The sequence below is a fragment of the Mchenga conophoros genome, linkage group LG13, assembly GCF_057382185.1.
Source record: "Mchenga conophoros isolate Kocher_MC1m ecotype Shallow Benthic linkage group LG13, M_conophoros_male_GT1.1, whole genome shotgun sequence".
Lineage (NCBI taxonomy): Eukaryota > Metazoa > Chordata > Actinopteri > Cichliformes > Cichlidae > Mchenga > Mchenga conophoros.
This window is the reverse complement of record NC_140538.1, coordinates 1,697,742-1,721,112: the sequence shown is the minus strand read 5'-3', so window position 1 is coordinate 1,721,112 and position 23,371 is coordinate 1,697,742. Positions and strand designations below refer to the sequence as shown.

The 23,371-nt window shown below is 45.9% G+C and overlaps 1 protein-coding gene across 1 annotated transcript; it reads left to right on the top strand.

The window, feature by feature from the left end:
- The first annotated feature begins 162 nt into the window (after positions 1-162).
- On the top strand, positions 163-22,577 carry LOC146560571 (uncharacterized). The gene is made up of 21 exons (XM_085295957.1): positions 163-1,125; positions 1,259-1,309; positions 1,563-1,783; positions 2,392-2,434; positions 2,582-2,707; positions 2,799-2,903; positions 6,700-6,918; positions 7,068-7,214; positions 7,292-7,531; positions 8,002-8,220; positions 8,295-8,441; positions 8,514-8,747; positions 9,133-9,312; positions 9,394-9,648; positions 9,794-9,898; positions 10,006-10,143; positions 10,765-10,872; positions 11,072-11,103; positions 11,236-13,591; positions 13,816-13,927; positions 21,610-22,577. The coding sequence occupies exons 1-21, from the start codon at positions 469-471 to the stop codon at positions 22,224-22,226; spliced, it is 6,312 nt and encodes a 2,103-aa protein (XP_085152083.1). The 5' UTR covers positions 163-468; the 3' UTR covers positions 22,227-22,577.
- Positions 22,578-23,371: the final 794 nt, after the last annotated feature.

Here is a 23,371-nt window from a genome sequence, read left to right as displayed (position 1 = left end):
AAGGTGCTCTGGGATCTGATAAATAAGAATACTTTGGAGGGGATCTTATTCTAATCAATTATAAATTGATACATACATGAAGGACAAACGGGGATTTTTCCGACAGCAGAAGCAGTAGTTGAAGTTTCGTCCTCCTGGCAGTAGGGGGCGGTAAAATGTCCCGCGGTCAGTTGGAGCGCAGAGCAGCGGAGGAAGCCTGAAGTTCGGCTGTGATTGTTTCACTTTCCGCTGAAAATATCTGAAGAAAGTTCTCCGCACGGCCGCGTCAGATGATCGGCTTTTACCCTGAAAAGGAGCGCTAACAGCGGGACCCTCCGGTGAGCTTGGCGGTGTTGGTTGATTAGCCGGCTAACCCCGCTACTAACTTAGCTTAGCCTAGCCTCCTCGCCGTCTCGGGGCTCCGGCGCTGCCGCAGACCCTTGCCCACCTCCCGCTACACCCTTCAGTGAACACGGACATCCGCCTGACATGGGTCCCCCTGGCTGGGGACCTCCACCTCCTGGGGGCTGGGGCCCTCCACCGCCTGGTGGATGGCCTCCGCCGCCCGATGACTGGGACCTGATAGGCCCTCCGCCGCCCAGAGGATGGGGTCCGAGAGGGCCGCCTCCTCATGGTGCATGGGGCCCCAGAGGACCGCCGCCTCCGGACTGGGATCCAAGGGGACCGCTGCCTCCGGACTGGGGTCCAAGAGGACCGCCACTCCCAGACTGGCACGGCCGAGGACCCCCACCCCCTGACTGGGATCCACGGGGACCTCCTCCCCCTGGCTGGGGACCGGAGGACTGGGACTGGGACCGTCGTGCTGATTACTGGAGACCCCTACACCCAGAGGCTGACTGGAGGGGACCCGACCGGCCTCTCCCTCCGCCAGGATGGGGTCATCCTGGCTGGGATCCGGAGGGTCCCCCTGAACCATGGGGCCCCGAGCCCATCCCTCCTGCACCCATACCCCCTGTCGCCCCCCCTGTGGTTCCCCCTGTGCCCCCCCCTGTGGTCCCAGCTGGGATTCCCCCTGTGCCTACGGTTGGGATGCCTCCCCCGGACCCCGCAGCCTTTGTACCCCCAAGCTGCATACCTCCCTTTGGATACCCACCAGCCTACCCTCCGCCCGGCTGGACAGGAGAGGTGAGAGCTCAGCAGAGTCCACACAAACACTGCCTCAGTCACAGATATCGATCACCGATTATTGATTATTGTGTGTTAGCTGTGATAAAAGCGCAGTTTATGTCAGAATAAGTGAATGTTTGTCTGGTTTCAGCCTGTGGTGGAAGAGCCCATGCCCAACCCTCCACCTGACCAGCCCGAGTGGGTGAGTCCTGATCCCCGAGGACAGAGCCGTGCTCTAACCTGCAGCTGTGTGACAGATGTTGGTGATACAGTGATGGCTGTTGAACCTTCGCCAGGTGTTCCTGGCTCGTTGTCTCGGAGCATGTCACAAACTGCAGAACACTTTGAAAATGTTCAGATGTCACTAAAATGTAAAAGTGTGCAGGATGTGTCTGAGGCTGTTACTGAACGCGCTCAGTAAAGACTCCTGCTGGTTTCTTTTTTTTCTTTGTTAGATCAAAGCTCTGATTTCAGCTCCGGCTACGGAGTCAACATCATCTGAGGCTAAAAAGCCCGCTGAGGACCCGGCTGTGGCCAAAAAAATGCCTGCTGCTGAGCCCGCCCCCACCGCCGCTGCTGCTCCCACCGCCCCCACCACTCCTGCCCCGACACCTAAACCTGAGGTCAGCACAATCAGTAAAGCTCTGGGGCTGCTGGGAAAACGCACATTTGAAAAGTAAGTACAGTTGGCAAAAATCACTCCCACCAGACTGCATTCACATAAACTCTAATTTTACCTTAGAGCATTGGAGCTGCTGCTGAACAGCTGCCTCCGCCTGTGAGCTGGCGGCTGTGTTTGTGTGACTCACACAGGTACTGCACTCCTCTTTAAAGGGACAGTTCACCTAAAATCAAAAGCAGACTGCGACCAGCTCGGGGGTGGAGACGTCCGTCTTCTCTCAGTATAGCGGAACTAACCCTGCTCACGTGGTGGTGCTCAGACTACCCACAAATACATCAAATGTATTCTCTTTGTTTATTTAATAAATGATTTATTTATGCTGACACCTGTGGGGCATCTGTAGAACCAGCAGGCAGCACAGAAGCTTTCATTTCAGTTTAGAAATGAAAGTTCCCACGTGGAACGCCGGCTCGTGGGAGCAGTGAGCGGTGTGTTTGTGGAATTCACAGATTCAGTCACGTCAGTGTGGAGGTCGGCTCGTTTCAGCAGCTTTGATCTCTGTACCGACACGGGCACCGTGCCCCCCCCCTCCCTTTAACACCTGTGCTGTAAATGTGACATCACTTCCTGTAGCTGCTGTTTAAACTGCTCTCTGTCTGCAGGCCTCCTCCAGGCAGGTCCACAGGGATCATCTCCTTCATCGGGGTGAGAATTCCGTCTGACCCTCACCTGTTTACCCGCTCACCTGTTTACCCGCTCACCTGTTTACCCGCTCACCTGTTTACCCGCTCACCTGTTTATTTACCCGCTCACCTGTATGAATCTTCGTCTTTTTCTGTGTTTGACCTGCAGCCAACGTTCGGTTACATCATGCGTGAAGACCTGGAGAAGTTCAACTTCAGCTTCGACGCCTTCTTTGGAAATCCTAAAGCCATGACGGCCGGGGTCAGAGTTCACTTCACTGCCTGCAAGGAGAAGGTGAGGCGCCGGCTCACCGCCTGTTACTCGCGCGGCGTGGATGAGTTCTCTCTGTAAACCTGGTCTTCTGTCACTTCCTGTTTCTGAGCAGAACAGCTCGATAGCGACCGACGTGAAGGTGGCGCCGGGTGGGACCGAGAACCTGGACCCTGAGATCTACGAGGCCGTTGTCTGTCAGCCAATCATGGAGCCTCAGGTGAGTTCGAGAAACCGCGCTGCTTTGTTTTATACATTTAGTTATTGCATTATTGAAAGCTTTTTCCTCACCTCTGGGCTGGACGCATTGTTTCTGACGGAGACCTGGATTCGTCCTGGGGAGTCGCTCTCCTTCGCTGAGCTACGCCCTCCTGACTGTCTTTTTTAGTTCACCCAGACCCACTGGTAAAGGCGGAGGTCTAGCCTCAGTTATTAAACATATAGTGCGGCATCTGCCCTCCCCTACCTACCCCAGTTTTGAAGTTCAACTTTTGGAGCTGGCTGCCCCCCCGACAATATGTTTGGTCTACCGACCACCGAAATACAATAAGACTTTTATTGCTGACTTTGCTGATCTTTTAGGATTGCTCCTCTTAAGCTATGACTGTGCTCTTATTATTGGTGATTTTAATACTCATATCTGCTGCAAGGGTGATCCGCTAGCCAAGGATTTTCTCGCTGTTATTGACACTTTTAGCCTGTTTCAGTGGGTAAATGAACCTACCCCTTCTTTCGTGTGGCCTGGATGTTTGTATTAAGAACATTGACATACTGGGATTTCGGACCATTTCCCAGTTATGTTTGAAGTTGACCTATGCAAATCAAAGCTACACTATGACGGCCCCGACGCCTGGTGCATATAATCAACCCCGATACCGTGGCTAACTTCTCTGCGGCCTTTGACTCTGCAGCATCTGTAATTGTTCTGTATCTCTTACGACTGTGATTATGCTAATTCTCTGATATCTACATGCTCTCATATCCTTGAGGCCGTTGCCCCTGTTAAGGTGAAACGTCCCAGAACTCACTCTCAAATTTGGCTAAATGACCCTACACGTGCCTTATGTCGTGCTTTCCACCAAGCCGAGAGGGGATGGAAGAAAGACAGGCTCCAAGTTTCCTTTGACATACTACATATGAGCCGCTCAGAATTTCAAAATGGCACTAAAATGGCTAAAGCAGCTTTTCTATCAGACATTATTGCTACCAGTACTCACAACCCCCGAATGTTATTTAAAATCTTTAATTCAGTGGTAAATCCTTGTCCCAAAGTGCCGTGGGCGCTCCCCCAACTCTCTGTGAACAATTTTTAAATTACTTCACAGATAAAATTAGATCTTTAAAAGCCTTACACCTCATAGTGGGGAGCCCCGCCCCTACCTCAGGATGCCCATCGACTTTTCATCAGTTTGAGCTGGTGTCACATCCCACTCTTAAGCGTATAAGCGATCAACTGAGAAATACTGACTCTGTTCGTGATATCCTCCCATCTCGCTTTGTCAAGGATGGTTTTGATGTAATTGGGCCCAGTGTCCTATCCTTAATGATTTCATCACTGTCCTCCGGCTGCATCCCGACAGTCTTTAAACATGCGGTAGTACAGCCTGTTCTAAAAAAAGTAATCTTGATCATAACGACCTTGCAAATTACAGACCTCCGATTCCATCTATTCATTTAAATCTCAGTTAAAAACGTACCTGTTTGACCGAGTGTTTTCAGTTAGTGCACATCAACCTTATGTTATTTATCTTCTACTAATGTTCCGCTGTATAAATACCCCCACCTTATATTTATGAATACCCAGTAATTTTATCTTCTAAACTGTGCTCTAATGTTTTATTTCTTATTTACTTGTTTACTTTACTTTTGGGGGGGGTTTGTACTCTGTTATAGCCTTTTATCTTATATCTTATGTTTTAACCTTGTTGTGAAGCACTTTGGTGTAGCTTCGGTTTTAAATGTGCCATATAAATAAAGTTGTATCGACCCAAACTGCCAAATTCAGCATTAAATACATTTTGATACATACATGAAATTAACAGTCAGTTAAATGTTTTTGATATATATACAAGGTTTGTACACACCTCTTCATTGAATAGTTTCTCTTTATTTTTACAACTTTCTACTTTGTAGATTCTCACTGAAGCGTCAGATGTATGAAGCAGGTTATTTGGACTCATGTAGCAAAGAAGAAACTGATAAATCTGTTTTGTTTTAGATTCCTCAAAGTTAGCTGCCCTTTGCTTTGCTGCAAACCCTCGGCCTTCTCTCAGTGAGCTTCATTATGTGTTTATTAAGATCCCTGTTAGCTTCTTCAATAGCAGAGGTTCGTAGCGCAGAGGTGGAGCTGTCCAAAGCAAAACGCAAATCGTTTGTAAAGACAGAAAATAAAAGTGGCCCCAGGCTACGGCCCTGAGGAACACCACAAGTGTCAGAGTTACTCGCATTAAACGATGCAGTAAACAACTCTTAACTCATTCAACAGCAGACTTTTCAAAACCATAACAATTTAATGTATCCAATAAGATTTCATGATCGAGTTGAATCAAACGCTCAGCTCTAACGACTATCTGGGGCGATCGTGGCTCAAGAGTTGGGAGTTCGTCTTGTAATCGGAAGGTTCGAGTCCCGGCTCGGACAGTCTCGGTCGTTGTGTCCTTGGGCAAGACACTTCACCCGTTGCCTACTGGTGGTGGTCAGAGGGCCCGGTGGCGCCAGTGTCCGGCAGCCTCGCCTCTGTCAGTGCGCCCCAGGGCGGCTGTGGCTACAATGTAGCTGCCATCACCAGTGTGTGAATGGGTGGATGACTGGTTGTAGTGCAAAGTGCTTTGGGGTCCTTAGGGACTAGTAAAGCGCTATACAAATACAGACCATTTACCATCTCTGATCATCTGTTCTCTGTGAGGCCGCAGTCCTACAGTGTTCACTGATGTGTTCATCGACTGTTCTTCTATCATCTACTCAGAGCGAGTGAAACTCTTTTGGCTCCTCTGTAAGAAGTTATTCCACCCAGAGGACAGACTGACGTTATCACATCAGCTGCTGTTTGTAATGACCTCAGGTTATCAGCACCTGATGGGTTCTATCTCATTAATTTTAAGACGTTCAGTTATATTCATACCAGCTCTGTCTGCATGATTTATTTCTGTGGATCCATCCCTTTTCTTAGAGTACAAACTTAAAATAAACACACAGATATTAGCGGGTGTAGTCAGGAAGGATGTGTCTACGTATACAGTGATGCACTGATTTAGCTCTCCTGCCCAAACCTCAGTTAGGATCTTTTTAATCTTTTTTTGTAATAACGTCTTTTGTTGGATTTATTTAATTTACTAACATAATTTCTTAATATTCTGTATCTGTTAAATTGAGAGCGTGTCCAAGGAAGCCGCAGGCCTCAGTTTGTCTGTGATTGGCCAATCAAACTATTGAACATCTCTAAGACTTTCTCTGGTCCTTAAATAACATCCTCGGCCAGTCAACATCTTTAACAACATTGAAAGTGTTTAAAAATCCTTCTACAGTCATTTTCTGTCCCAGTTTAATGACTTTTCATGCTTATTGAAAGTTGAGATGACTGAAAGCTGCAGGGACTGAGCCTGCTTTTCAAAATAGATCTGCTGCATCAGTGAAAATTAAACCAGTGCATGTAGCCACCTTAGTACCATTAGATTTACAAGAAACTCTTCATTTGTTTTTAAATTCAGTCTGAATTTTCTGATTTATTCATCTGTCAAAATTAAAAAGCTAAAGGAGAAAAGAAGCGTCGTAATAAGTTGTGTGGTTAATTTTGTCAGTTTGTGTTTGGTGTGTTTGTCTTCATGTTCTCATTTCTCACATTTCTGTTGTGTTTTTTGTTTATTCGGTTCAGCTGCGTTTAGTTTATTCAGGTTTTATTCAGTAAGACCAGAAAACTGTAACAAAGAGATTAAATGTTTTAGCTCCTTTTTAAAGCTTTTTCATGTCTCTGTTTCTACTTCCTCTCCTCCACGTTTCCACGTGCTGTTGCCGTGCAGCCCGGCGAGCGTCAGTACCCAGGTCAGGTGTACGTGACCATCGGGCCCGTGAGGAGGAACCTGCCTTTCGACAGGAAGGATAGCACGGTGACGCTGCTGAAGAACGACCAGGTGCTCATCAACCTGCTGACCGACATCATCACAGAGAAGACCAGAGCCACCAACATCAAGCCCAAAATCCCGGCGACCTTCAGCCACACCAAGGAGATCAGAGAGAAGGTCAGGCCAATCCTCGCCTGCCGGCGGTGCTCGTGCGGTGAAACCTCTCCGCTGTCTATCCTCAAACGAGAAATATCTGATTGCTCACGTTCTCAAATCGGCTTCTCTGTCTGATGGTTTTACTTTTTCCGCTCATCTGCGGGCGACAGGGCGTCATCGTCAGCCTGAAGGAGACAGAAGGCGTCATCAAGAGGCAGGACGACACGGAGCTCGCCTTTGAAACCAAAGAGAACTTCAGCGACGTCGAGTTCACGCAGGAGGACATCAACGAGGAGGTGGAGTTTACCATCATCCAGGTGAGGCCGTTAGCTGAGAGTGGCCGTCGGCGCCATTGACCGGACTGTTTCAAACATTTCTCTGCTCTTACCGTCAGCTGAGAGCGGGAAAACGAGCCGTCAGGATCCAGCGGGTGAAGGAGCCCCTCCTCCTGGCCCTTTGCACCGCCACTGCTACCGCCGGCGGCGACGAGGAGGATAAGACAGAAAACGACACCAGCAAAGACTGCTTCACCAAGCCAATCAGAACCAGGACCAAGCAGGAGATCGGACCCAACATGGTGCTGGACACGGAGCTGTACGAGGGCATCGTCAGCCAGACTATCATCGAACCCAAGGTGACCCTGAACTCAAACTTTAACAGTTTTAAAATGAGATGAGACAAACGGGAAACCGAGACGGTAACTAATGTTTTATTATTATTGACCAGCAGATGTCACTAATTGACTTCAAACAGTGTTAAATGAAAATTATTAACATCTTCAAATCGGCACTCGGCAACATCCAATCACAGTCCCAGAATCTCACTGTGGAGCCAAACTCTTGCTCCGCCCCCTCAGACAGTCTTTTAGTACAGTGACCTCATTAAAACGGCTCCAACAGCACAAACATGCCCCACATGTCCAGTTCAGGTGAAGCATCCACCTGTCAGTCAAACAGGCCACGCCCCTAATCATGCAAAACTGTAAGACTTAATCCAATTTAAACAGGTGAGCTAGAGAAACGGTTGTTACACAGGAGAAGTAAGCAGACTTTAAGCCAGGCCGTTAACATGTTTATTTAATAAGCTCCTCTCCCATGCCTCCAGTCCGGCATGCCTGGTTACCCGGGCCAGGTCCACGCCAACATCGGCACCGTCAGGACCAACGTGACCTTCGACGATCGAGACTGCGGCGTCACGCTTCTGAAGAACGACCACGTGCTGATCAACCTGCTGATCGACACAGTGACGAGGAAGAGGAGAGCGGCCAACATCAAACCCAAAGTCCCGTTCACCTTCAAATACACCAAAGAGGAGCGAGAGCTGGTAACGCAGCACGCACACTGATGACCCGCCTCCTCCGTTTTGCTTCTGGTCTCTCAAGAGCCGCTGTCTTTCAGGGCATCATCACCTCGCTGGGGCCAGAGGTCGGCATCCTAAAGTCGGAGAAGCACGGCGAGCTTCCCTTTGACGTTTGCGAGAACTTCAGCGATACAGAGTTCAACGGTGACGACGTCCAGAAAGAGGTGGAGTTCACGACCATCCAGGTGAGTGCGCAAACCAAACGGGAGCGAGCTGCAGAGAGGGGGCGGGTTTGATCCATCGTTTTGTCTCCACAGGTGAAATCGAACACAAGGGCCATCAGGCTGAGGAGGACGAAGAAGATCGAGGACCCGATCTTATACGAGCAGAAGAAACGGGATGAAGAGGAGAGGAAGAAAGAGGAGGAAGAAAGGAAGAAGAGGAAGGAGGAAAAGAGCAAGAAGAGAGAGGAGGAGGAGGAGTGTGAGAGGGAGCTGGAGCGGAAGAAGAAGGAGGAGGTGGCTGCAGCACTGGCAGCTGCCAAAGACAAGGTGAGGAAAGAGTTGCTCAGGTTGTTAGAGGCGCTGAGTTCAGGCTGCGACGTTACATTTTGCAGCTCTTTTATAGCAAAGAAACCCACAACAGCCAACAGAGGGCGCCCCACGCCAACAGCTCAATAATAATATCATTAGCGTTGCAAAGTGGGCGGGTCCTGAGCGTTCAAGCCACTAATGGTTATTGAATGAAATCAGGGAGTCATGACTCGCCAATCAGAGCTTCTTATTGTCATTTTATTTTTTCATAAAAGTGCATTAAACTGTTTTTTTTTTTGTTTTTTTTTTTGACTGTGTCCGTTTATCTTCACAAAAACATCACGAGCCACAAATATAAAACTCTGAACTGTTTCTGAACGCTCGCTGTCCTGACATTCTGCAGTGGACGCCGCTCGGCTTCACAATGAGAGACCCCGACACGCTGGACGACATCAGCAAGGAGCGATTTGAAGGCACCATCCTCAAATCAATTCCCAGACACCCTCCCAAGACAATAAAGAAGGAGCTCGAGGAGAAAGAGGAGGCGACTGAGGAGGAGCAAGGAGCTGCCGATGCTGGACAGGTACAACTTCAAAAGCTCTGTGGAAACGGCAATTTCCCTGAAAAACGAAAAGAAAACACTCAGTTTGTTGTTTTCTTTCAGGTGCAAATAAAAGTGGAGAAAATGGAGGAGGGAGAGAAGGGAGAGGTGCAGGGAGGACAGGAGGTAACACTGGAGCTGAAGAAGGAGAAGACATATGAGGAGGTAACGAAGGAAAAGCCTCCTGTTGCTGAAGTCAAAACCAAATCGGACGTAGAGGTGGGCCGGCTGGTGATGACCATCGACGGCCAACAGAAACAGCTGACCTTTGGCCCCAAAGACCTCCTGACCACTGCCACCATGCTCGATGGTGACAAGGTGAGGACGCTGGACTTTCTTCTTCTATGTTTCAGACCAGCCGCGTTTATTTGCAAAATAAACGCAAATAAGGTCTCAGAGTTCAGCATCTACAGAACGTTTGCTTCTTTTGAACCTGATCCTGAACTGTGTCTCGCCTGCACAGGTGCGCTTTAACATCGCAACCCATCGGGAGACCAAAGAGGAGCGGGCGACTTGCGTGGAAATTCTCCACGACTCCTTTGAAGAATCTACTGAACAGCGTCAGCACGTAAGACTTGACGTCCGGTTACTCCCAGCCTCAGAGTCAAAAACAGAACAAGGCCTCAGTTTGGTTCTTAGGGTCTGAGTCCAGGTCTCTGCTGCTTTTCCAACCAGGGCATCGTGATCGAGTTCTTGGAGGACTCCGGGCTCATCAAGTGCACTCAGAACCCCCAGCTCTTCTTCCACATGTCTGAGGTGATCGAGAAGAAGAAGCTGGAGTTGAACGAGAAGGTTGAGTTTAGCATCGTCCCGGTGAGTCCCCTTGCTGGGTTCTCGGGGTGGAGGGAAAGGTTACCGGATGTCAGGTAAACTCCAGAGGAGGGTCCAAACATTTCTAAATGGAACTACCACAAGGTGATCTGTGGAGGTCACACAAGCACACAAACTGCTCTTACTGAAAAATAGTTGGCTGCCTTTCCGGTGAATCCCTCATCTCACGGACAGACTCCGCCTCCAGCTGGTCCAGGCTCTTCCTGGAAAGCCTCCGTGGTGTGCCGAGTAGAACGAGGACTACTAGCTGCAGAGGAGGTGGAGTTTATCCAACCAGTGGATCAGGGATCCACTTGAGAGGCAGCTAAATGATATTCCGGAACAACTCGTCAAACTGCTGGCAGAGAAACAAGACAGGAAGTGCTGAGGCTTTCTGGTTGGTAGCAACCGAACTTTTAAAATGAAATGAGGGGAACGTTTTCAAGAACATCTTGTTTTCATCTGTTTAGTCCAGTCTCGGAGTTTTCCTCTGCAGACCTCTCTGTTTTTTCTCTTGATGTTGGTGTTAGATTTAACGCTTCAAGCTCAAACGTGAGGAAATCACGCGTTTGGACGCGCCTGGTGACATTTCCGATTAAAATGATGTTTGTCATTTCTTTCAAGCATGAAACAGCAGACGGGGGAGTCCAGGCCATTAGGATAAAACGTTACACAGAGAGCGTTTTCCTCCCAGTGAGGAAACTTGGTGGTGTCGGTGCAAACAAAGGAAAGGTGAGGATGACCTGATTTATGTTTACATTAGTCCAGTGTGGAGGTGCATGGTGGGCAAACTCTCATTAGTTCTGTTGGTAATTTATGCCATCATTTTTATGGAGTCTTCCAAACTTTCCTTCAAACTGTAAGAAATCTTTTGCGAAGAATGCAAAATCGTCATCATTCTAATGAATTTGTCATAACTCTTTTTTGGCAGATGACCATCAAGCTGACAAAAGCTACCGAAGAGTAAGTTATACATTCAAAATGTTACCACTCTTCATGTAAATACGTTTGGCTCTGAATAAATGCCATATTTCTTTTTGTATCTCGGAAAAGTTGTAAAACTTATTAAGAACAACCTCCCTGTAACTTCCTCAGGAAGGAAAAACCAGAGGCAGAGAAGCTGAAGGCAGTGGTGAAAAATCTCAGAGCACAGGACAGTAAGACTAACAAGAAGGATTACAGCGCCACAAGGCGTAGATACAGCAGGAGTCAGAGCAGGAGTCGGAGCAGAAGTCCCTCCAGAGACCAGTTTGGACGTATCAAAAAGAGATGCAGCTCCAGCGTCGAACGTGAACACCGGAGCAGCAGGCAGAGGCGAAGCCGAGAGAGATTACACAAGCGCACCCGAAGCCGCTCCAAGAGCAGGAGCAGGAGTCGCAGCCGGAGCAAGAGCTCCAGCAGGAGCCGAAGCAGGGAGAGGAGCAAAGACCGGGCCAGCAAGAGAAGGAGTAAAACAAACAGAGACCATGAAGAAAATCACAAGAGGAGGAGGGAACTGAGCCCTCCTCCTAGGCGAGGTGGAATTGTGGATGACGAGCTGGCGAGGAAGAAGCGGGAACTGGAGGAGCTGAATGAAATGATCGCCTACAAAAAGTCGCTGGTGGACCCAAGAGGACTGGAACCTGGACAGAGGACCTGCATTGACTACGACCACGGTAGGATCGCCGTTCCCCTCGCCGAGTACAAACCGGTCCGTTCCATCTTAAAGAAACGACCAGATGGACCAGAATATCTCCACCGTCCTCCTTACGACGATGTTTATTATGACCGCCCATATAGTGCTTACCAAGACAGGTCCTACAGTGACCCGTATGCCACTCGGCCATACGCAGATCAGTATGGTGACCGTCCATACAGTGACCGCTCTTATGAAAGTCACCTCTATAGTGAATCTCCCTATGGTGGCCCGCCATCTACCAGCCGCCGCTACACTGATCGATACGATGTTTATGATGAACCCTACGATGATCGCTACTATGACCCGGCGTATGTGGACCGACCTTACGATCCATATCCCCCAGCCAAACGAAGCCACTCTCCAGAACCTCGTGGCCTCTCGCCCCCTTCTCACGCTGGCAAAGCTCACACAGCTTCGACTCACCCGCCTTTGTCCCATAGTGCTGCCACATCCTCATGCCAGACCTCATTCAGACCCCCTTCGCCCATAGACTCACCTCCTAGAAGCCCTTCTCCCAAACTAAAGGAGAAGAAGTCACGCTTGTCTCCTCCAACTGAGAAACCACCCCTGGACCGTTTCCTTGATATGCTTAACCGAAAGGTGGATGCTGAAAAGAATTTGGGACCAGTTCATGTTAATGATGACCTTCTGCCTCATGAGCGGGCTCTTCAGGATGGTAAGGGTTTCTCTCGAATTGTGGGGCTGGCTCAAGAGCCACCAAGCATTAGTCTAGCCCAAGAAGGGCAAAAGAGACCACCGAGCCCTAAACGTTCCTCTGTTGAGAAAACAAATGAGGATCCAAAGACAGAACCCTATGACAAGATCCAGAGTCTACTTCGTACTATTGGCTTGAAGCTGAGCACAGGAGAGGTCTCTAAACTAGCCAGCCAAGCCCAGGAGAAAGTCTTTAGCCCGAGATCTTCCACGGAGAGAGACACTTCATCGGCTCCACGGGAAGAACTGCGGACAACCAGAACCGGTTCCCTGGAATCGGATCGCATCCATTCCCACTCGCCTGTCAGATCCTCCAGTTTGGAGCCGCTCAGCAGACAGAAAACTAACGTGTCTGAATATGAAGATTTCCTGGACCAGCAAGAGTTAGAAGCATTTAAGAAGGCACAACAGCTACAGAGTCTTACCAAAACGATGGGGAGCACAGCCACCACCACTCCTTCTCCAAAACCCCCTTCTGGGCCTCCACCTGCTCACTACCGACATCCAACACCACCATTCAACTGGCCACTTGGCGTCACCGCTGAGATTTTGCCAACGCAGACGTCCACATCCAGCATGGTCACTCAAACTCCTCCTGCAGCTGGTACACAATTCCAAACACTGGGACAACCTCCTGGACCTCCACCTGGACCCCCTCCACGGCGGCCAGGACAGCCTCCTCCGGGACCGCCTCCTGGACCTCCACCACGACGTCATCCTGGACAGCCTCCTTTCTCTCCACCCTCCAATCAATCAGTCTTGCCTTTTATTGAAGTGCCAGACAAAGCACCTCCCCTTGGGACCACCAGTCCTACGCAACCTTTAATCACTACTGTGGTACTACCACCATCACCAACACTGACATCTTCAAGTCCTGTAAGCACTGACCACTCTGCTATCTCTACAACAGTGGCGAGATGCCTGAAGGTCATTGAGACCGTGAAATCTCTAGCTGTTCAGTCACCAGCCAAACCAGTCAAATCTGTCCAGTTCAGTTTACCCACAGAGCCCCCATTAGTAGAGACAGAAGATGACATAAAGCTCAAGCAGAAGGAGAAGGTAGGGTTCGGCACTACTAGACTATCAGATATTTTACTGCACGAGAGATAAAATAAATGTACTGCAGAACGTCTGTTTTTTGGATTGGTTCTTTCCTTAGATCGTATGTTTCCAGATAACTTGTGCACTTGAGAGTTAGAAACCCAGGAAATGTTAAAAGAACGATAAGATCAACTGCATCATGGTGGAAGTCTTGACAGAAGGTATTTATATTTATGTTGCAGCTGGATTTGTACAACCAGAGACTTTTGGAAAAGAGAGAACAGGAGTTCAAGGAGATGCTAGCCCGTAAGAAGCAAGGGGAGACCAGTAAGGATGGCTTGCTGATCTCGTCAGGTATCAGAACCTCTGTTTTTAAAATAAGATATTTCATCCTAACTAGAAACCTTTCACTTGCAGGTATTTGAATGACAAATATATTTTCCACTGAATACAATGTATATTATTTTCATGGTTTCTTTTTATTTCACTTGACAGGTACTTTGAGTATTCAAAAAACAAAAAAACAAAAGCAGGTTTTAGTGAGAAGCCCAGCCACGTGGTAAAACATTCAGAAGATAACATCAAGGAAGTATTGCTTTGCTTTCTCTGAAATTGAAAACATGTAACTACCCAAGCCTTGCTAGCCAGGTACGCCCTGTTGGAGAGAGACCTATCTATTGCTAAGATACAGTCACGTCTCTTCACCTAGGTGGCCCTGCCATCTTATAGATTCCTACACAGTAGAGTCAGATATATGTGTGTGTATGCATGCATGCATATATATATATATATATATATACACACACACACACACACACACACACACACACACACACACACACACACACACACAATTGTGTGTTCTTCTGCTCCCGTTTACTAAGTCTGGTGGTTCATCCAATGATCGAGAGAAGCCACCAGCTGCGATCTGAATTCCGCAAAATAATGCGTTTGGTCTCTTCCATTGGAATATAGACTTTGTTTTGAGTGTAATTACACTGTATGACCAAACATTCAGTACCAGTCCAGAACCTGACAGTTTTTAGCATCAACCCACATTGATAACTAGACAGGTAGGCAGAGTGATCATGTTTTGGAAAGCTAGCACCATATTCAGCTTAGATTTACTTGCACTCAGTGGTCATTCATACCTACCGTATTTTCACGACCATAAGACGCTCTGTACTAAAAGGCGCAGTCTCAGTTATGTGTGCCATTACTGTATTTAACACACACATAAGGCGCACTGGATCATAGGGCGCATACAAGTACCGTATGCGTATTTAAAAATAAAGCGGGAGCAAACCTGAGTTCGGTACCTTACTCACATTTTTATTACCAGTAATCGTCATCATCAACAACACACAAGCATACAAGTGTGCATATTTAAAAATAAAGCAGGAGCAAAACAAAGTTTGGTACTCACATTTTTATCATCAATCAAACCCATCGAAGTCCTCATCCTCTGTGTCTGAACAGCTGCGCTAAATCTCCATCAAACATGCCAGGTTCACTTTCTTCACTGTCAGAGTCACTTTCCGTGCCGTGCGGCTCCTCAGAAATGATGCCGGCTTTTGCGAAAGCTCGAACAACAGTGCCAGCAGACATGTTAGCCCAAGCATCTACAATCCATTGGCAAATTGTGGCGTAACTCGCCCGGCGCTGCCTTCCACTCTTGGTGAAACTGTGGTCTCCATCGGTCATCCATCGCTCCCAGGCCGCTCGCAGCCTTACTTTGAACGGGCGGTTCACACCGATGCCCAGCGGTTGGAGCTCCTTTGTCAGGCCTCCTGAATGACAGCAAGCTCACAGTTCATTTGCTTCACTAGTTTTTTCACATCGTCTGTGAGATGGGCACGCATAGAGTCACAGATTAAGAGCGATGGTGATGCGTGGAAAAAACCACCTGGTCTCCTTACATACACCTCCCTCAGCCAGTCTTTCATCATTTCCTCATCCATCCAGCCCTTTTCATTTGCCTTAATGATGATTTCTGCTGGAAACTTCTCTTTAGGCAAAGTCTTTCGCTTAAAAATCACCATAGGCGGCAGTTTCTGTCCATTAGCATGGCAGCCAAGCACAACAGTAAAAGAAGACTTTTCATACCCCGTTGTGCGTATCGCTACCGTGCTGGTCCCCTTCTTCTCCACAGTGTGACTCACCGGGATGTCAAAAGTGAGCGGGACCTCGTCCATGTTTGTGATGTGGCTGGGCTGGATGTTTTTGTCGCCGACGTGTTTGCTGCAGTAGGAGCGGAAGATGGCCAGCTTTTCCTTATAATCCGCTGGAAGTTGCTGCGCTACCGTAGTCCTGGTCCGGATGGAAAAATGGCACCGTTTCATAAAACGAAAGCACCAAGACGGACCTCCTTGGAAATGTTCAATGTTCATCTCTTCAGCTAGTGAAACTGCTTTTAGCCGAATGGTGACCGTCGAAACGCTTCTCCCGCTCGCTCTTTGCTCGAACCATCAATTCGTTAATCTTAAATTCTCTCGCCGCTGCTCGATTTCCATGTTCCTCCGCGTAGCTGATGGCCTTCAGTTTAAACTGTGCTTCGTAAGCGTGTCTCTTTGCCATTTTCAGGGTTGTTAAAACAACGATGTTCCACATAATGCACATACCTGTCCTTGTATACAGGTATGTGCGATTGTCCGGTATATACGATCAACGCCCACACTTCACCCTTTAGCGTTCTCATGGTGTTCTCTACTACGTCCTCCTTACAACACAGGGCGCACTGCGCTATAGGGCGCGCCGTACTTTTTGAAGAAAATCTAAGACTTTTAAGTGCGCCTTATGGTCGTGAAAATACGGTACATGTAATTCAGAAGGTATAAGATAAGATAAGATAACCTTTATTAGTCCCACACGTGGGAAATTTGTTTTGTCACAGCAGGAAGTGGACAGTGCAAAAGTTATGAGGCAAAAATTAGAATACAATAAGAATAAATACAGTACACAACTGTACAGAATAGAATAAAATAAAATACTATATACAGTAGAATAAAATAAATATACAATAAGATAAAAATAGAATACAAATACAAATACTATATACAACTGAGTAAAAATACAACGATGACAGAAAGGATTATTGCACTTAGTATTATTGCATATGTATGGATGTGTGTGCTTGATCAGTTAAAGTCTTTATTATGGAGTCTGACAGCAGTGGGGAGGAAAGACCTGCGAAATCTCTCCGTCCCACACCGTGGGTGCCGCAGTCTCCCACTGAAGGAGCTGCTCAGTGCTGTCACAGTCTGCTGCATGGGGTGGGAGATGTTGTCCATCAGGGATGACAGCTTAGCCGCCGTTCTCCTGTCACTCACCACCTCCACTGGGTCCAGAGGGCATCCTAGAACAGAGCTGGCCCTTTGGATCACCCTGTTCAGTCTCTTCCTGTCCCCAGCAGAGATGCTGCCGCCCCAGCAGACCACGCCATAAAAGATAGCAGAAGCCACAACAGAGTCATAGAATTTCTTCAGGAGTGGGCCCTCCACTCCAAACGACCTGAGTCTCCGCAGCAGGTACAGCCTGCTCTGCCCTTTCCTGTAGAGGGCGTCTGAGTTATGAGTCCAGTCCAGTCTATTGTTCAGATGAACACCAAGGTACCTGTAGCTGTCCACAGGTACCTTGTGGACAGTATATTCTTTTGCTAAATGGTATTTGCTGACTGCTTGTATGCTGGTTTTACCTCTGGGTCGTCCTAAAATAAAGGTCTATAATAATTTTGGATGAAGGATCACATCTCCAATCCAAAGAGGGAATTCCAGGAGACAGCGAAGGCAAATCCTGATTTGAGCCCCAAACAGCCAGTAGATCCTGTATCGGGCCTCTCAGCCTCAACACAGTACCAAATACTGAGAGGTGTACTGAAATTGTGACCACTGAGTGTAAACACTGAACAGCTAGTATAATATCCCATTTCTAAGCTTTGAATGGTTTTATGTTTTTCCTGATACCTGCTTTCATTTAATAAACTCAGTATGTTGATTCAGCTCACCAGGAGGAAGACCATGATAAAGACCATCCCAAAATTCATAGATTGACTCATTCCTATCTATATTTGGTTGCTCTGTCTTATCAAAATCTTGGGTAGCTACTATTCTTTTCTTTATTTAGTCTAAAATTCAAGGTTAAGTAGTCGAGGTCTCAGTCTTATCAGAACTGCCTAGATCCAAGATCTAGGGTTGTATCATAATGAGGGAGCGTCAGTACAGGAATAAGTTCGGCGTACATGAATTAGCGTCGAATGAAGTAGTCCAGCCCCGTACTCTGAGCCCCGTCTGCCCAAATGCATGCAATGCTAAGAGGTTGTCTAGAGCTGTCATTTTGTGTGTAGTTAGCCGTTATACAGCTAATGTTAGGTATATATCAGCCATCTATGCATGTTACTGATATATACTGTCCGAGCTTAAGGATGTCAAAACGGACATTTGACTGAAGTGAGAAAATGTTTCCTGCAGATAGTGTTAGAAACTATGTCAGCTGTAGCTCATTAATGATGACAGTACCTTAAATACAGCAGATCTCAGACTGTGTCCATTTTCGCATCGGAAGTATATTGGAAATGCTAAGCTACAGGTTCTTATGAACTCTGCTCTCTTAAGCCAAAATGTCTCGCGGTCACGAATGCTTTGCCATCTTTTAATGAGCGTTTGTTCCATCTTGAAACAGCTTCTTTTCTGATTGTTTTAAGCGGTAATTATAATTTGGTTGATTATTGCTAACAAGTCCACTTTTCTAGGCATTTAGTCTTTAGTTTTTACATAATTGTTTGCACAAGATTTTTTTGTGTTTGATTTGAAGTTCTTGAGTCCAGTCCTAATGAAATACTCAGGGTAAGTCAAGTTTGCTCATTTCCATTTGCATCGAACTGAAAAGTGTGCAGAAGAAGATCCAGGAGACTACTCGTAATCCGGGCACCAACAAGTAAAGCCTTCCTTATTCATTTACAGTAAAAGGAACTCGGGAATAGTTATTTTTATCCAGCCAGGTTTAATACTTAACTGGAAGAGCTCGTGAATCAGGAAAGCTTCCTTGAGAAGGTTGTTTAATTCCACCGCAGGTAAAAATGTTTGGTTATCTAATATTTTAGAACTAATTTGGTACCTAATGAGAGATAAGAGAGGTTACTCATTAAGGATGTGACTTTTGTTCCAGAGTAGACTTGTTTGGACTGCTAACTACATTATTTCACATCTGCTTGATTTCAATCTTAGATACAAGATTTTGTGTTTTATAGGCTTCTTTGAATGTCACAAAAGAGTAGCAAGTATGATGAAGAGCATTGTGTCCAGATAAATTTGTCCTGTTTCATTTGGAAAATTTACTCCAGGTATATAACGTCCATATTAATCTCATTAGATTACCCATCTTGTTACCATAGGCTTCATTACGCAGGTGTCATTAGCTTGAAGTGGACCTATTCTGCTAATTTCCAGCTCTGTATTTGTATCCTGTGACTAAGTCTTTATACTCGCCTGAAGAGCTCCTGCCTCTTGAAGGCCACCTTATATAAAAGCCACTTTCTCCTGATTGGCTGTCTCTTGAAAGAAGACAAAACATAAAGTGATGGTTCAGTCAGAGTTTTTGGATGACTTTTAGTTAGACTTATAACATTATGTGAAAGTTAGTCACATTTAATAAGAACATCAGTTATATATTCCGATATGGAGTAGCAGAATGGGTCCACTGCCCTCAGTACAAATATTGCTTCTGATCATAGAATACTTTTAAAACTTGTTTAAGGCAGCATAGCATTGTGTTTCAATTTAAGAGATCAATTTAAATCATCCTTTATATAAAATGTGCAAAGTTTTTGTTTTGGGGTTTTTTTTGGGAGGGGGGTTGTTTAACTTGATTACATGGTTGGGATTGTACCTGTTGGTCTGTGACACTAGTCTCAGCTAGAGATCACCGTTTCTTTGGTAGAGCATCAGTATCATGTAGCACAATCTGATACTCTTATGTTTGAATGTAAAATTAGATTTCAAGAGTTGTAAAACCAATATTTTAAGCCATCCAGCTTTTGTTATATGATAGGGACGTTTTACTTTTCTTGCTTGTCTTACCGGTAATACCAATGTTAGCTCAGAAAGCTAACAGAGAACTCCTTTTGAAGCTGGGACTGACGCACTGCTGATAATCCTGCCTGATGGTCGTATAGATATCTTTATCCGCACCTTTTGGGTTCTGTATTTATTTTCTGTGCCACAAACATGGCCGTGTCACAGGAAGTGGTTGAACTTCAAACCTTTGGACTTCCATCTTCCAAACGGCAGTAGGTCGTCTGTCACAGCTCACACTTTGACGCATTTACATCCAGTGTGACTCCACACACAACAGGTCTCATCTCTGCCTTTAAACATGTGCTCAGGTAACTTCTATTCACGTTGCAGACCTGTGAGGTTTCACAGGTTGGACTTCCAGTTTAGACCAGTTTGGTTTAGATGTCAGTGAAATAATGAGGTCCAATATGGAATTGGGAAATGGAAATGGAGAAAATCTCTCAAATAATCTAACAACAGGGCATAATGTGAACAGAGGGTTATACTAGATAGGCCTACGCCTTGCACTTTCTAAAGATATGACCCACACTTAAATGACTCTTTCTTTGGATCCACCCCCTCACTAACTTCATCTTTGTAGTTTTAAGGTACTCTCAATGATTAAATCCCACACTCTAGTCAAGCTGTTAAATATCCACCAATAGTTTCAGTAGTAATGATCAGATGTAAATGCGTGCCCCGATCATACAAAAAAAATGGACCACTTTAAGGCCATTTTGAAGCCTTGGACACTGCCTGCAGATTCAGCCATTAGTGTTCCACGTGGAGAGAAGAAGAACTTCATACTGGCTGAAATGTGATCTCCAATAGAGATTTCAGCTTTGTTTAAACGTGTCACCATTGGTGGTTGGATTGTAAATGATAAAAAGTTTATGGAAAGAGAATTTTTCTCCCAGATATTGTTTCGGTTACCTGGCTATGACTCGACTGTGCTATAAGCCCTGAAACACTGGCCGTAACCCCCAATGACAGTCAAGCGAGTGTAGTTGGGGTTCCACATTCCCATTTGTCTGCCCTCGTTGGGCTTTTTTGAGCTTAAGCTCCATTTCCTTTCCCCACATGAAATATTGGTCTCTGAAGCAACCTCGGAGTAAAACGGCCTTAGAATGAAGCTGATAGTGTTCTTTGTGCATCAGTATTATCTGTAAAAATGAAATGTTTAAGAAATGAGATGTTATTTGGGACTGAGTTATTAGCTAGGGATATAAAAGCTGCTACAGCAACGGTCGCAAACAGCTTTGCATACATTAGATTTTAAAGAGGTTTAAAATAAAAACACAGCAGATTTATTTAATGTCTTGATGGCGAAGGTAGGTAATCATTTTGGTCTCTTGATTAATCAGGCTGATAGTTTTGATTGCTGTAATATAGTCAAAAGTACATTTTTAAAATATAAACATATCAATAAAGTCATGAGTCTGAAGATGTAGATACTAATTTATCACAAACCTGTAAATGGTAGGTTTTCTTTTGGCTTAACACTTAACTTTCCTGAAATGGTAATTATCACTTCAGTAATTTATATAGTCACTGATGTATTGAGCTAGAAAGCTTCAGCAAATACGACAAAGAAAAGGTTTAATAATGCACCAAGTAAGCACAATGAAGCAAAATGGAACCTCATCTACAAATGAAGTTGAGAGGGTGAATATTGCACAGATAATCCTATGTGATGTCACCTCTATTAAGGTTGCTTGTTTCACAAAGGTCGATGGACCTTTAATTCAGCTGTCACCCGTCACAAGTGTCCAAGCACTGCAAATCTCTTCTGGACGTTTTAAAATTATAATTTTGCGCTAATTAAAGTTGACCTGATGCTTTGGTCTAAAAGAACTTTGTGAAACCAGCTTGAAGATGGAGTAGTCTTAGCTTTGGGATTTGATGCTAAATGTGATGTGGGTTCAGCTTGTGAAGATGTTCCATAAGGCTCTGGCACTTACAAGTATATCCTGTTGAAATTTCCAGGTAAACAAGTCAGCAGTGAGCCCAGGAACGTTTGGATCGTCGGTCATTCACTGGTGTATTGGGCCGAGTCACGTGCCAAGTCTCCGGAGGTAGGTATGCAGCTGGGCATGGACCCTGGCAAGGTGACCGTCTGGTGGAAGGGCACCCAGGGCATGACATGGTCTCAGCTGCTGCCGCAGCTCCACCAGCTGAAGGTCACCTGGCCCAACCCAGATGTCCTTATCCTGCACCTGGGGGGGAATGACCTGAGCACCGACAGCCCCACAGACCTGCTAGCCTCCGTCAAGAAGGACTTGACGTCTATGAGGAGCATCTTCCCACAGTGCGTCCTTGTGTGGTCCAATATCCTCCCTCGAAGGGTGTGGCGCCACTCAGTGGACAGCCACGAGGTCGATTTGGTCCGCACTACGGTAAATCGCCGGATCCAAAATATCATCTCAGAGTTGGGTGGCACCTCTCTGACCCACGATAACATCCGCTGTGGCGCAAACACAGGTCTTTACCGGGTCGATGGTGTACACCTTTCCCAAAAGGGCATCGATGTTTTCAATTTGAACCTGCAGGACCTCCTGGAGAAGTGGGAGATGGAGGTGAACGCCGCCTCTGAGAAGAGCTGAGAGGTTTCACATTCATTTCTTTCTTTCTTTTTTTTTTTAGGTTTATTTCTGAGGATAGCTAGGCAGTTTTTCACCAACTCTGTATCTGCACAGACCACCTCCTGACTAATGAAACTGTTTTAGCTTACTGTGTAGCATATCTCACATCTTATGGTAATAATAATTCACTGTATTCATGAATGTCAGCTCATTTTCAGCCATTACGACTTAATGTTATGCAGCAGGTATGCAGAGACATTTTTCTCATGCATGGAGCTGTTAAACCTACATTTGATTTAAGCAAAAAGCATGTTCATGATTTAAACTGCTTTGTGTTTGTGTTCTGAAAATGAAATAAACACTGATTCAGTCTGGTCTTTGTGATAAATGTCTCGTCTAAAACAATGATCTGTGAATATGTGGGAGTTGTCAGAAGCTTCGGTGACATCTTCATCCGCAATATTATCAGAGCGGAGGATGGAGAAGAACCATTTTGTTATTAATAATTATGTAGATGAAGGCCGGCATTCACATCTGGTCTTTGATAACTGAGACAGAAATGAAAGGATGCTGATTGTTTTAGTCAGAGAAGCATTAAAGAAACCTGAATCAGAGTATCTGTGTATCTGTCATATAAGTTACTGCTTTGTTCCAAGTGTAAAACAGCTTTTTTTTCACCTGTTTTTGTTTTGTTTTCTCTTCAATGTCTTTGTTTAAAGGTCAAAGCTGCTCTGAATCAGGTGACTGTGGGCGGGACTTCCTGTGTGAACGGTTGTGGTTTCAGACAGTGAATTAAACAGAAATTAGTTGTTTTGTTTTGCTTTTTGAAAAAAGGTCATTTCATCTGGGACGACCTCAGACCTTAAAACAATCAAATCTACATAACACACCTGTGAAAACAGTAAGGTAGGTTAATGTGTGTGTGTTTCCTGTGCAGCCACAGAAGCTCTGAAAAGTGATCGCTTTCATTTAATGAACACACGTCTATCCTTTCATTTCAGCTTCCTGCTCATTCTGATCTATTCATATGTTGAGTTGGAAAGTGAGAGTTTGGTCTTTAAATGTTCCATTTAAGCAGTTTGTAACTGAAGATGGTCTCTTATCACCTGCTCAGGAAAGAGAACAAAGCCAAAAACATATTTATGCACATTGAGAGGTCACTGATA

Excerpts from the sequence above, each read along its gene's own strand:
- LOC146560571 (XM_085295957.1), top strand. The coding sequence starts at position 469 with ATGGGTCCCCCTGGCTGGGGACCTCCACCTCCTGGGGGCTGGGGCCCT. Across the intron at positions 8,748-9,132 it reads TGGCAGCTGCCAAAGACAAG|TGGACGCCGCTCGGCTTCAC; the intron begins GTGAGGAAAGAG and ends GACATTCTGCAG. Across the intron at positions 10,144-10,764 it reads TTGAGTTTAGCATCGTCCCG|CATGAAACAGCAGACGGGGG; the intron begins GTGAGTCCCCTT and ends ATTTCTTTCAAG.